This window comes from Osmerus mordax, chromosome 8 (assembly GCF_038355195.1).
Source record: "Osmerus mordax isolate fOsmMor3 chromosome 8, fOsmMor3.pri, whole genome shotgun sequence".
NCBI classification, from domain to species: domain Eukaryota; kingdom Metazoa; phylum Chordata; class Actinopteri; order Osmeriformes; family Osmeridae; genus Osmerus; species Osmerus mordax.
Genome location: NC_090057.1, coordinates 9266847 through 9280197, shown reverse-complemented (window position 1 = coordinate 9280197; position 13351 = coordinate 9266847). Strand labels below are relative to the sequence as shown.

General features: G+C 44.1%; 1 protein-coding gene across 1 annotated transcript; it reads right to left on the bottom strand.

Moving 5' to 3' along the window:
• Positions 1-4498: 4498 nt before the first annotated feature.
• On the bottom strand, positions 4499-7845 carry elovl4b (ELOVL fatty acid elongase 4b). Its single transcript, XM_067241094.1, has 6 exons — positions 7758-7845; positions 7204-7391; positions 7008-7088; positions 5647-5818; positions 5115-5242; positions 4499-4909 (listed from the first exon to the last, which is right to left on the bottom strand). Exons 1-6 carry the CDS (start codon positions 7822-7824, stop codon positions 4631-4633), a joined length of 915 nt encoding a protein of 304 aa, XP_067097195.1. The 5' UTR covers positions 7825-7845; the 3' UTR covers positions 4499-4630.
• Positions 7846-13351: the final 5506 nt, after the last annotated feature.

The window sequence follows — 13351 nt, the reverse complement described above, 5'->3', positions numbered from 1 at the left end:
ACGTTGTATTGAACTGTGTTTAGATTGTGAATATTTACTTACCAGATTGCAACTCCACTGTTACCTACTGCTGAGGGCTGGAGACATGCTGACACAGGGCACCACCAGGCACTGCAGGGGCGCGAGCATTAAGGATGAGTAGCCTACGAGCCAGACAGAGAGGGTATTCATGACGTTACACGACACGTCAAACAAGGAAGCAATGAGGAATCAACATGTCCAGAGCCATGGACACAGCCAGGAATGCCCACCACTGTCAAATTCACATCTGGACAGCACTGGACCACAACTCCTCAACTTAATCAGCGAGGACCTTTGACCAAATCTCATGCTGCCCTCTCAGCATCTCCCTCTCCATTTTTGTCTTATCTCGCATGTCCATTTAATTAGCTAACTCTTCTGTCAATCCATGATATTTGAAACTGCATGGTAACATTAATGACCATTAATGTAATGGCTGCTGCCATTTATTTTGACTTGTAGTAACAGTTAGTACCACAAGAGGGTACCATCTACCTATGCAGTGGGATTCATCTCAACATGCCTGTGCTGTCCACAAGGGGGTGCCAACACGTCACACTGCTTCTGAACCACCCATGAGGGATTGACTGGTAGGCTATGACCCATCTCCTGGGCATTATTCCAAATTTAAAGTCCTCTCTTTGCCTGTTGCTTTGCTTGGATCCCATTGGACAATGCTAAAGGAATAGTATGGGTCCTAATTGTCTGCAGCTCACCTCCCGTTTATCTCTGAAGTTAAGGGCAGGACCTTAATTACAGTCTGAACTGTGGTATCTTAGTCATCTTGAGCTTGTGCGTTATACTTGTAAGCAATCTCTGGAAGTAGCACTAGTGTACAGTAAACTTGCTGCTTGTAGTGTGGTTGTAGTGTGTGTGCAATGAGGTTTAATACAAGAGTGTGCTAGCAAGAAATGGGAAAAATGTCAGTATTGCCTCTAAAACTGAACCCACCTCACCAGTAAGGCGGATTGGGGTGGTAATCAGACTATAGATCAGCAGTGGGGTCGAGCCCGACCCCTCCTCCCCTCTCTCACCCAGAGTGTGACTTTGCAGCAGAGTTAGCAGGTTCTGGTGACCTGTGCTAAGTGCCCCTTATGGAAAGCTTTGGTCTCCTGAAATCCTCTTAGGGCCGACGTAGATCTTTCTCTGTCCTCTAGGAGGGGACACACAGACACACACACACACACACACACACACACACACACACATACTGTCTTGGCCAGGTCTCCCTTGAAAAAGCGATTTTTAATCTCAATGGGACTCTCCTGGTTAAATAAAGGTTAAATAAAGAAATAAACAAACATACACACACGCACACACAGACAGACACACACATAAACCTTCAACAAGTTTAATTTCACCAGTTAATTGTCTCTCCCTCGTTTAGTCCTTGCCGCCACCCTGTTGCCATGGTTACAGAGGGGCGTGTGTGAGTCAGAGACGGAGTGAGGTTCACGATGTGATTAGGCAATACAGCGGTGGTGAACAAACACAGCAAACAGGACCAGAGTGGTGTATGTGCCAATGTGCAGAATATGAGAATATTGAACGAATAACAGGGAAGGAGCTTCTTAAGATAATAATATCTTAAGAAGTGGTATCAGCCAAGGGAAGGCAGGATAGATCAATAAAAAGTGGGTTAATGAAGGAAGCACAGCAGTGGAAGGAGGCAGGCGAGGAGGAAGGAAGGAAGTTAGAGATGGAGGAGAGTATGAGCAGCAAAGAAGGTGAGGGGGCAGGTTTGGGAAAGAGGCAGGGACATTGAGTCAGCAACACCGATGTCACTTAATCCTTCCTTGGGAAAATCTTATTGTGCAGATGGTATCTGGGAGTTCATGGTGCTGCTGGTGGTGGGGGAAGTGTGGGCTCATTCTATTGTGTTAAATGTTTGCACACACCGCTTGTTTGGGATGATTTTTATTTGTATACATTTTCTACTAATAAACCTGTTCATTAGGCTGTATTAAATAAAATTAATTATATTGATGAGAATACAAGACTGATAATTTGAATATACCACACATTCCTCTATTGCAGGACTCTCCTTTGCAGCATTATTTTGCTTTTATTTTGTGCAAAATTGTTTAGTAGCACTAACAAAAACATATGTTGTATCAATTTATAACAAATTGACTTCTAACATGTACTAGTAGCAATGTATGCACAGAAAGGACCCTTATTACTGTGTAAAACATTGAATTGCACAAATGTAGATATGCATATGTATGCATGTGTCCTAACAAATGTCTGAACTACAGTAAGTGTACAACTCATTTACACATCTGAACTGCATTGATGCATGTATGTTTGCAGAAGGATGCAGCACATTGCAACAATGCATGCATGCTCAATAAAGTACGACAGCCTCCAGTAATGGATTAGTGGTGGCTCCTCTTTTCCACAGTGACCTGGATTCCAGGGTTAACTAGCTGGATGACGTTGACATAAGCTCTTTTACAGTTAAAGCCAATTTACTCCCTCAGATTAGAGCAGATCTGTCTGGTCAAGCCCCAGAGAGACAGCCCCAACACTCATCTATCACACATCCAGGACTCCTCTCCATCCTCAGGACACAGGGGCTACAGGAGAGGGGTGATGGGCGAGGGTATAAGAAAAGGGAGTGCAGAAGCAAGGAGATTGAAGAGAGGATAGAGGTTTGCTGTAGGTTCCATGGTTATGTAGGATAGCTGCTGCACATTCTAAGAGGTCTGTGAGTCTACATAGTATTTGATGGAATACAAGATGCAAACACACGAGGAAACACAATTGGAAACACAAGAGTAAACACACACACACTTTACTGGGGTGTTGGCATCCTCTTTATTTCCATTGTACCTGCAGCCAATCGCGGGGGAGAGGTGGGGTTAATTTAATGAGCCTAATGCGAGTTTTAAAAAAACAAAACGATTGATCCTACATGACAGTGAGGACTGTTTCGAACGTGGAAATCACACCCAGATAGACGTTAACTACACATTGCACGACAAAACAACACTCTGAAATAAAAGCATACGATTCCAGAAGATCCAACAAAACAATCATGTGTAACTTACAATATCTTCCTGCTCTCTGTAACATTCTGCTGGTTTCCCTCTCACCCAGGTTTAATTTCATGTAGCACAATGCACATGTGGTAACCCACCAAACAGTTAAAGCTACTGCAGTACAGTACAAACCAGTCCTTCCCCTCCTTTAGCCCAAACACCAGTTAGGTCTGATTGGACAGGGCCAGTCAGTTTCTCTGACTATGTGAGCTAACCCGTTCACACCCGAGGTTCCTGGTTGAGGCCTGGCATTGTGGGGAAAAATGTATTTCCAGGTTGAGACACATTATCGGGAAAATCACCTGGCCCTTTGTACTGTATGATTCATGGTTACAACCTGTAGAAATATGTAAGATACAGCCTATTAGATAGCTGCATATTCAGAGTTGTCCATATCCAGTAGGAGCATGTACTAAAGAGGCCTTTGAGTGTCAGATGTTTAGACCCCACACAGTAACACCATATAACACCATTGATAACCCCGATTCTGAATCTTACCAGCAGTACCAGTGGTCAGTAGTGATGGTAAACAACGTCTCAATCTATGAGCTGTCCTAGACTAAACAATTTTCTCAAAAGGTTTCCAGCGCTGGCTCATCCATTTTCAAGAGGTGTTCAGGTGATGCAAAAAAGACCTGCAGGCTTGAGTCACATTCAAACCAACAAATCACTTTCCTCTTCCATTTTATTGAGCCAATCAAGCTCTCCCTGTGAACATATTGGTTTGGTGCTGGTCCCTCTGCTCACTAGACCCCAAAAGGGACGGCCTGTGTAATTGCTTTTAAAGCGTGTCTTGTTGTGCCTTTGCTAATATCACTGATGACTCATATCATCAATCTGACAAAACATTGCATCATTGAAAAAATTGCTTTAAACAAGGTCTAAAGCTCTCTGAGTTCGCTAATCGTATTGTGTGTTGGGGCTATTAAAAAAGCAAATAGGTGCTCTCTGAGAAAAGCAACGCCACCTCCTATTTTTATGTTTAACCAATAAGGATTTAACCCCATCAAATGTGAAAAAAGAAAACCCTCTTTGGTATGATTTTTTGGAAGATTCTTCCATTAGAATAATTAATTTGTTAAAAACTCTTGAATAAATAAATTCCCATTTTCAATCACTAGTTAAGCAGAAGTACAAAAGGAAAATGGAGGTGTGTTTAGATCAGGAGGCTGCAGAGCTGCTTTAGACGTCCCTGTGATGTTCTGTCTTTTGAACACTGACCAAAAGCGTACGGCGCAGCAGAGTCTATGTGACAAGCAGCGTTTTAAACTGTTTGTAAAAATAAAAAAAAACTGATATGAAGACAACCACCACCCCCTCCTACCCTCACCCCATTGTACACCCTCCCCCACCCCCGCTCATGCACACACACAAACACACACACATAAACACACACACATTGCTGCTATCCTTTACACTGTACGAGTTGGTAACAAATCAGCTTTTTTGTTTCAAAGCATTCTGCTGGGTTGTACAAACGCCCATTCATTCTATCCCTCGCTCTTTCAACCAACAGTCCACCTGTTGTTTGAGGAGAGACTCCCTCTCTCCATCCACCTCTTTCTTTACTCCCTCTTTGCTCTTCCCTTCTTCTGCCTCTTCCCGTTCTCCTCCACCTCCTCCATCTTGCCGTGGCCGTTGGTTGCCGTGGAAATCCCGTTGGCAACAGGCTTGCCTCCCTTGGCAGAGCGTGGCTGGCGACGGTAAGCGTGGTAGTAAAAGTTGGCGAACAGGATGATGAAGGTAACTGCATAGCCGATCAGAGCCCACTGCATCCAAGCGGGGAAGGGGCAGCCCTTGTAGAGGGAGTGGCCGGCGTGGCCGATGGTCACGTGGAACTGGATCTGCGGAACACGCAAAAAACATGCTTTAATGATGACACCTCTCCACGACAACAGACACACAATGACCTTATGTGTTGGTCATTCAATATTAGTTCAACACCAACTCATCCTTCTTATACCACAAACATCCGGCATAGTGTTGACAGTTCAAATACGATTTAAGTTACAATAAAAGACACTTAGCAGACATGGAAGAAACTGGTACCATCTGAATGATAGTGAGGTATTTCTTCCACCACAGGTACTTCTGGATCTTAGGTCCAAAGGCAGCCAGGGCGTAGTACAGGTACATCAGGACATGGATGGAGGCGTTGATGGTTGCGCCGAAGAAGGCTGTGCAGGGGTCAACATGTTGCAAGGGTCAAGGGTCATAGAGGTCAAGCAGCTTACTAAGCCTTGAAGGCCTAGTCATTTCCTGAGCGGTTGGTGGGGAATTTGCACGACATCCTATGGGTTCATGTTATAGAGCACTCACATATTGCTTATCTGCTCTATACAGTACAGGACATTACTCACACAGACACACACACCTGGTCACATAGCATCCCATTTTATAAAACACATCATTCCACAAATACACAATCAACACACCCCCAATACGCACTTCCTCCTTCGTCCATTCTCTGCCACAAACGCACACCACATAAAGCCACAACCACCCCCGCCCACAAACACAACACCAACCGGCACACACACACTCTGACATCCACACACACCTCCCCCGCCCGCATACTCACACTGTCCACCGGGGACCCACTTGATGCCGATCCACCAGAGGATGAACATGGTGCAGTGGTGGTAGACGTGCAGGAAGCTGACCTGGTTAAACTTCTTCCTCAGGATGAAGAAGACCGTGTCCAGGAACTCCACCCCCTTGGAGATGTAGTACCACCACAGAGCAGAAGCTATCTGAGGACGGAGAGGGGGGGGGGGGGGGTATGGGGGTTATCTTTGTAGCATACTAATATATCCCATAACAATACAGTTGCTAATTCGGTGATGCAGACGGAGGCACAGATACAAACGGGCACTTCCTTTCTCCAAACCAGGCATCCATCTCTGAACAGTGCAATGAACGGTGCGTATCCCTACATTACTCGAGAGATCAGCGATCGCAGACACAGTTTATCTCTGTAACTCTTATGAGTCAACTCAGCAGGGAAGCTGATCTGAGCTTCAGTCAGGGATTATTCGTGCATGCGCCTCAATGATATGGCAGGTCATGTCAGACCTCTGGCTATCCAGGACAGAGAGATGGACAGAGGACTGGATGAGGAGATTGGACTGACATGGCTTAGCGAGGAGCTGAGCTAAGATCTAGCTTCGACAGGGCAGTAGTACCAGTAATAATTAACAATGTCCAAAAAGGTCGGCAGTGAGAACTCCACGCATCACCCACGCTTACATAACGAGCCGAGCTCACACACAACATCCACAGCCTTGTCCTGTCTGTGCTCCGTTCACCTAGCGTCATCCAGGGTCCACAAGCCAATTACAGAGAACGTGCCGATCCCCAAGTCTCCCCAGCCCACTATATCAGGAGGAAAATGTACCACTCAGTCGCAGAAAGACGACAATAAAAAGAATGATGTATTTTGACGTTCCCGTTGACAACCCTGACAAACACAAGTGCAGGGCAGCATGGTTTTCCATGCTGCCATGTCACATCGCTCTCTGCTACTCTCTTTCACACGTTCTTCACTGCCTCGTACTCCCCCCTCCCACACACTCACAATCTCTGATCCCTTAGTAATGCCATCATGCCAGGACTCCAGAGTAGGCGGCACAAGGGAGGGCCGATGGGGTGGTGAGACCAGGTAGTTCCGCCCTTTTCCACACATCTAGCTTCTGGGATCCCATCCTCTTCTTCAAGATACATTCAAACTTCAGTGATCTTCTTATGCCAAACAAAGTGATCTTCTTATGCCAACAACAGGCTTTACCTCATTTACTCTTCAAGGCTGGAAGAAAGGCCTCACTCTATCTCAGTACTCTTGAGTAATACGTGGAGGATAAGCAGCCACACAAAGAAACACCGATGAAAACAGGGCACAGCGACAGAGCGAGTGCGCGTGTGTTTGTGTGTGTGTGCACTCACCCTAACTTCGTTGACATCATTGGAGTAGCTGACGGGCTGACAGAGGTAGTTGTATCCTGCTGACCTGGAGCCTATAAGGAGCTGAGGGAGGAGGAGAAGAACATGAAGGATGTCGCATGTCAACCCCTACTCGCTACCTGCTTCCAGCCCTCGCTGTGTGGGTAGGTGTGTGTGTGTGTACTCCACATGTGGCTACCTCTTTGGCTATGTAAAAGTTGAGGACCACCATGCTGAAGTTGTACACTATGAGGGTCTTCCTCAACTGGAAGGGCTCGCGATCCTGCATGTATCTAGGCCCCGCCCACAGGAAGAGCAGGTACAGGCAGCTGATGGCCAGGGTGGGGAGGGGCGATGACATCATCGGCCATTTCTCTACCCTCTTGTCTGCGAATGAGAAAGGTCAAGGGTCAAACACAGGTATACACAATAAGACAAACAACCACAAGTGTCTGTTGCAAGTGAGTGTTTAAGTCACAGTCAAATGACTGATCGGGTGAAGACATACTGCCTGCTCAACAACACTGCATGCTCTACTGAGAGGCAGGCACAACAGAGTTGAATTACCCGATTGCAAAGTTAAGAACATCCTGAAAAATGATACGTATAAATATATGTATACAAGTAGGAAGAGGCCATTCCTTTCCATTCCACTACAGAAGACGTCTTTATGATGCATGTCAGTTCCAACAGGCCTACCGAGCGCTGTGCTCAGGGTGGAGGGAGGAGACAGAGAGAGGTTCCTCAGCTTACCTGCTATGGTAAGGCTCCATCTGTAGAACTCTACTGTGTCATTCATAAAGTGAGTTGCAACTTCCATGGCTCTGGCGTCGGTCCTGATTACACTGCAGGGAGGGAGAAGGAGAGAGAACACACATCATGTATTGGTCCCGGGATGTCTTTCAAAATATGTGTAGGAATGTGTGAGGAAAGGAAACTGCCAGTATGGCAGTCTTGGTCCTTCGAGCTCAAATTCCTGGATGTGTTTAGTTCGGGAGAGCGTTGCTAGCTAAGATGCTTAGAATTGGGAAAAGAGGAGTTTTCTTTGGTTGCACATGACGTACACCACAAATAAGGCCTACAAACTACATTGCAAACAAGAGCATCTGCCACTGCAATACCTATTCCATAGTGACCTGTTGGTGACAGTGCTTTAAGTCAATGTATTATAGGGAAAAATCTGCTCTTGCTCTCTTTCAGCACACGCTCACACACTCTGAGTTGTGAATGGGCCTTCCTTTCTCCCGAAATATAAAACTACCACAGTGAGGGTGTGACAACATGCACACACACACACACACACCACACACACACACTAGGGGAAAAGTGAGATGTGAAGCAAACCAGCAATGATGCTGAAAGTAGTGATCCACTCAGGCCTTAATGAAGTAGATTATTGGAGAGGTCTGGCTTATAGCCTAGAGTCGACTACCTTACATAACACTTGTCCTACTCCCGTCCTTGGACCAGGTGTCCAATTATTAATCTATTATTAATCATAAGTGTCGGTTTACTATTCAATAATTGACTGATGTGATAGAACTAAAGTAAGTAACCAGCTTTAACTGCAGACAGAGGTCTTAATGGGTTTAGCCTAAATAGAACTAAGAGAAATGTCCACCTGGACTCCATCTAGGGCCGCCTAAATCTCTTGTTAAAGCTTCCTATTTAGAACCTAAAAAAACATGCATTGACTAACAAAAAATGTTTCTTTTGATAGCAATACGGAAGGGAGGGGAGGTACCGGGGTAAAAACTTAAACCGGCAAAAGGCCGGTCGTCCATGGAAACAGACCATCCATGTGCTCAAACAAAGACCCGGGGCGCGTGTGTCAGCAGGTTTCGCGGGGACCTGTCAAGAGGCTTATATTCAATTGATCTACGAGCTTAAATGTAAGTACAAATGCCGGGCGACCCACATTCTTGGGGGCATCGTTTACATAGATAGCAGGCTACATGAAGGTTATATGCTGTAGGCTACTCACATCTAGTCTAAAGTACGTCGCCCCGGGAATCGTCTAAGCATGGTAAATTGTGCAATAAGAGACATCCATCGTTTGTCACAGCACAGCACAAAAAGCAACATTGTATGCAAACAAGTAGCCTATAACAACTAAACGGCCACAATGTGAACTAAAAATGAAGTTTACCCCCTTACATAGACTGCATGACTGACTAGCTGACCATTTGTTACGTGTAAAATTCCTCATACTACAGATAGAAAAGTAAAAAGGAAAGGATGGAAAGGGAAGGGAAGCCAACCGTTGCATCGTCAGGGAGGAAATGCGTCAAATTGCTTAGAGTTGCTTAATTAAAGTAATGTCTACCCGAAAATAATTTGTAAAAGTTCTAAAGGTTATCATAAATCTAGACTATAGCCTAACAGTTGGATTTTGGCACCAGTACAAGTTTTTATGAAATATAGAGCTATTATCGTAGAAATTGGCGTTAATGAGCACATTTTACATATCTGATAAGAAAGCAAACATACCTTCTCGAGATTTAAGAGCGTGTAATGACATCCGGTGCTGTGTGTTGCCCAAGGCCGTGCAGCTATCGTATTCTCCTGTTATAACCAATTACTTACGCAATTGCAGCGTTTACATTGATACATTAAATACAAATTTGGCAACAAAAATGTGCTAAAAGACTGCGAAAATCTAACACAATGAAATCATGCAAGAGGTCCGTGCCGGCTGCTCAGGCGCATCTTCTCCGTGTACAATCTTTAGGATTTCAACCTGCCATATGGCACTACGCATGCGTAGATTTAACCCAAGGGAGCAAACTAGCACTTAGTCGCACAAAAGGGGAAGCTTCGATTAGTGAGATGCTCAGCGTCCAGCTAAACCCCATGTTCAATCTCAGTGTTCCAAGCTCCTGTAGGCTATACTGTGTAAAGATGTAATTTAGTCTACAAAGTGAAACATGCTTGGTGGTTCATTTTCGAGAACATAATTTTAAAATGCCAAATGCTCTTCGTCCCCACAAACATTGTAATATCCGAGATTCATTTTAACTAATGTCTATCGGACAGAATGTTATGGTTTTTTGGTTTGTTTTTACTGTTAACTGTATAAAGTCTAAACGGATTGTCTGCCAGGGCGGACATGCTGTTAGGCTATGAAGGCTGCATGCCATCGGCCTACGAGTGGACAACTTCACGATGTTGCGTTATACTACCGCTAGGTGGAAGTATCACACCACCCATGACTGGCTGTGTCAAGGGGTTGCTTTTACGTTTAGGCTACTTTCTATCACAGATATTGACGCACTTTGAATTGACTGGAACATGTAGGCGACACGTTTTAACCACTCACAGGGGAAACACATTTAACTGTAGGCAGACGATGTCTGTAGTGCTCATCAGAATCAGCACCAAAACGCGCTCACATCACAGCAGCCCAATAGAATAGAGAACTGAAGGACCGTACACCCAAAACCCCAATCAATTTTTTGTTGTTATGGCGCCTCATTGTTTGAGACAAATTGGCGACCGGAAGAAAGTTAAACATGATGGTTGAGTCACACAGTGGCAGTGACAAGAATATTTGTGTAGCTTCAAATCTGTGAACGTCAACAGATTAAACATGAAATGAACAAATACTTCCTCACCTTTGTTCCCCTCGTTCTGAACAAAAATGGCGATGTAATAATTACGCTACATATTATGTCATAGGCTGTATATAAACAACTAAACAAACTTCAAAATACTAATGAGATAAAAATGAAAATTAAGTTAACCTTTGAGTTTTTTAGTTTTTTAGTTAGTTTATTTACATTGATTGACAGACACAGTTTGGCAACCCTATACTTCTCATGTTACAGACTTTGGAACCCCTTCATTCAAATGAATCCCAAACTGCTGTAAAAGCCTGTGCTTCAAACTATGTCCACTGACCCACCATCAGCAGTTTCATGATAGAAAGGGTTAAGGGACATACTAGCTAAGGAACACATGCAAATACCCACCAAAGCCTCTCCAAATGTATGTACTATGTGTGTGTGTGTGTGTGTGTGCTCGAAGAAACAGCCCTTGGAAGGATCCCAGTGTTTCTGTGCTGATGATCCAATGGAATACATCTCTCTCATTTCCCCTCCATAATCTGAGGCATAAATCTGTTAACTGGCCCTCCTCCGGGCCACCTTAAGGCCAAATGTGTGTGTGTGTGTGTGTGTGTGTGTGAGAGAGAGAGAGAGAGAGAGAGAGAGAGAGAGAGAGAGCGAAAGAGAGAAAGTGCGAGAAACAGAGTGATGTCTTTTGTATATTCCCCTGGTTTCTCATCCAACCCCTATAGGCTTGATTATTTCCTTCATCTCAACGCCAACCTAAACAAACACACACCTTTAAATACTGAAAACAGACCTTTTTTGCTTCAAAGCCACACATGAAGAAGCTCCCACGCATACGGAGGTCTGTGGGCTTGGCGGATCCAGGATGACACGGCAGTGTTTGTGTGCATAGGCAGACTTCAGTCTGATCCTGCTGTACAGGCGAGGTATAACACTGTCTCCCTGATCCGATCCTTATTTGTGTGTGTGTGTGTGCGTATTCATGTGTGTGTGCACGAGTATGTGTGGATGCAAGGAAGAGAGGAAATGGAAAAGTATATTTGGAAAGAAATTCTGATCCTACAGTACTAGAAAGTAGCATTACTGTGCAAGTCATCTGGTTATCGCTGATGATTTCCTGTTGATTTCTTGTTCAGACCACCCACTTTTCTTTTTCTTTCTCTGCATTCATGCATCTCTACATTTCTAAGGTCCCTCTACCTTGATCATGCACTCTGCCTATCCTCCACACAAGGGTTAGTATTTAGAATCTCACATAGTCTAGCTGAAGTAGTAGAGACAGAAGATACTCAGAGTTTTCAGTGAGAAAAATACTAAACTCATGTTTTACAGTTCTAGATCCCATCAAAGGAAGATTGCAATTTTTTTTGCCGTAGCTTAAGACATACAAACCATTCTGTGTCTGCAGAGGAACAATCTTACTATAAGGCCCATTCACTATCAACCGCCTGGAACACAGTTTTCCTTTTTGTTCCTATGATGCACTCAGGGCACTGAGTGACTGTGACAATCTGTGACGTTTCATAAATCAGTCACAGATTTTCCAAAATGTTGGGCCACACACACACACACACACCCTAACCCTTAGATATCATGTTGTGTCTGGGACAGCTGATTCAGCTATGATGGAGCTGTTAGAAGAAAAGTATACACATGAGAATAATGGACTCTAAAGTTGAACTCAGTCAAGATGTGCTCTCAGGAGTTCGGCCTTGGTTTCAGCACGTGTTACCAGGAAATTACAGGCTTTGGGGGATTTGGTTCTGAGGGTGTGTATGGCCATTTTTCTCAATGGTTATGTGTGTTTGTCTTTTCTCTGTGCTTGTGTCTGTGTCTGTAAAAATAATGCCAGGGTTGAGTCCGAATTAGGTAATTTGAAAGAAAGTTTTCAAATGTTAGGTCCATAGCTAGCTTTTACTAAGTTCTAAACTTCTATTATCATAGATGATTATCCTGCATAATGGGAAATATCTACATAGTATATAGACAAAACAAAGCTAAAACAATTTAGTTGCAGGTTATATCTACAGTGCTATAGCAGAAACAATACCTATCCCAAAACTGTCGTGTACCTGTGAGCCTACTACAATGTTAGTGGCAAGGGACCAATACTGTTACTTGTTTTTCATAGGCAGTCCTTTAATTTGATTGGCCTATCAAGTAACCTTGCTGTGTAAAAAATACAAGACTTGTTGATGCTGGAAAGACTAAATATTGAGGCCCGTCATGAGTTGAATCAGCCTTGTGGGCAGGATGGTTGAACGCAGCTGGAGGATGCATGTTAATACTCAGTCAGCCTGTTTGTTAAAACCCTCAAGGCTGAACCTGTCACCTAGAAAAGGTTAGACCACTGCACCTTTCTCGTTCCTTTCCAATAACGTTTGGAAGGAACATTTTGAGTTAGGAACAGAAGGGTTCAACTTGCAGTGGCCTCTTAAATTGAACCCTTCCAGTCCTCACTCAAAAATTTCCTTCTCAATGCTTTTGGAAAGGAAAGGAAAAAGGTGCAGCGTTCTCTTGATTTTTTTCCAGGGTTGTAATATCAAAAGAATGACCAGTGTACAGAAGGCTGACATTTTGTCCAGATATAGGATCACATGAATGGGCGTGTCCAGAAGGCTGACATTCATGACTTGGGCCATATCTAACAATGCTAACTTTTTTGAATGCAGCATTTCCCAATTTTCCCAATTTCCCAATGCAGCATTTTTATATTTCCTATGTCAAGAGTTAACTCTGACCCTCTACCATGTACATTGAAAAAAAATATTTTTG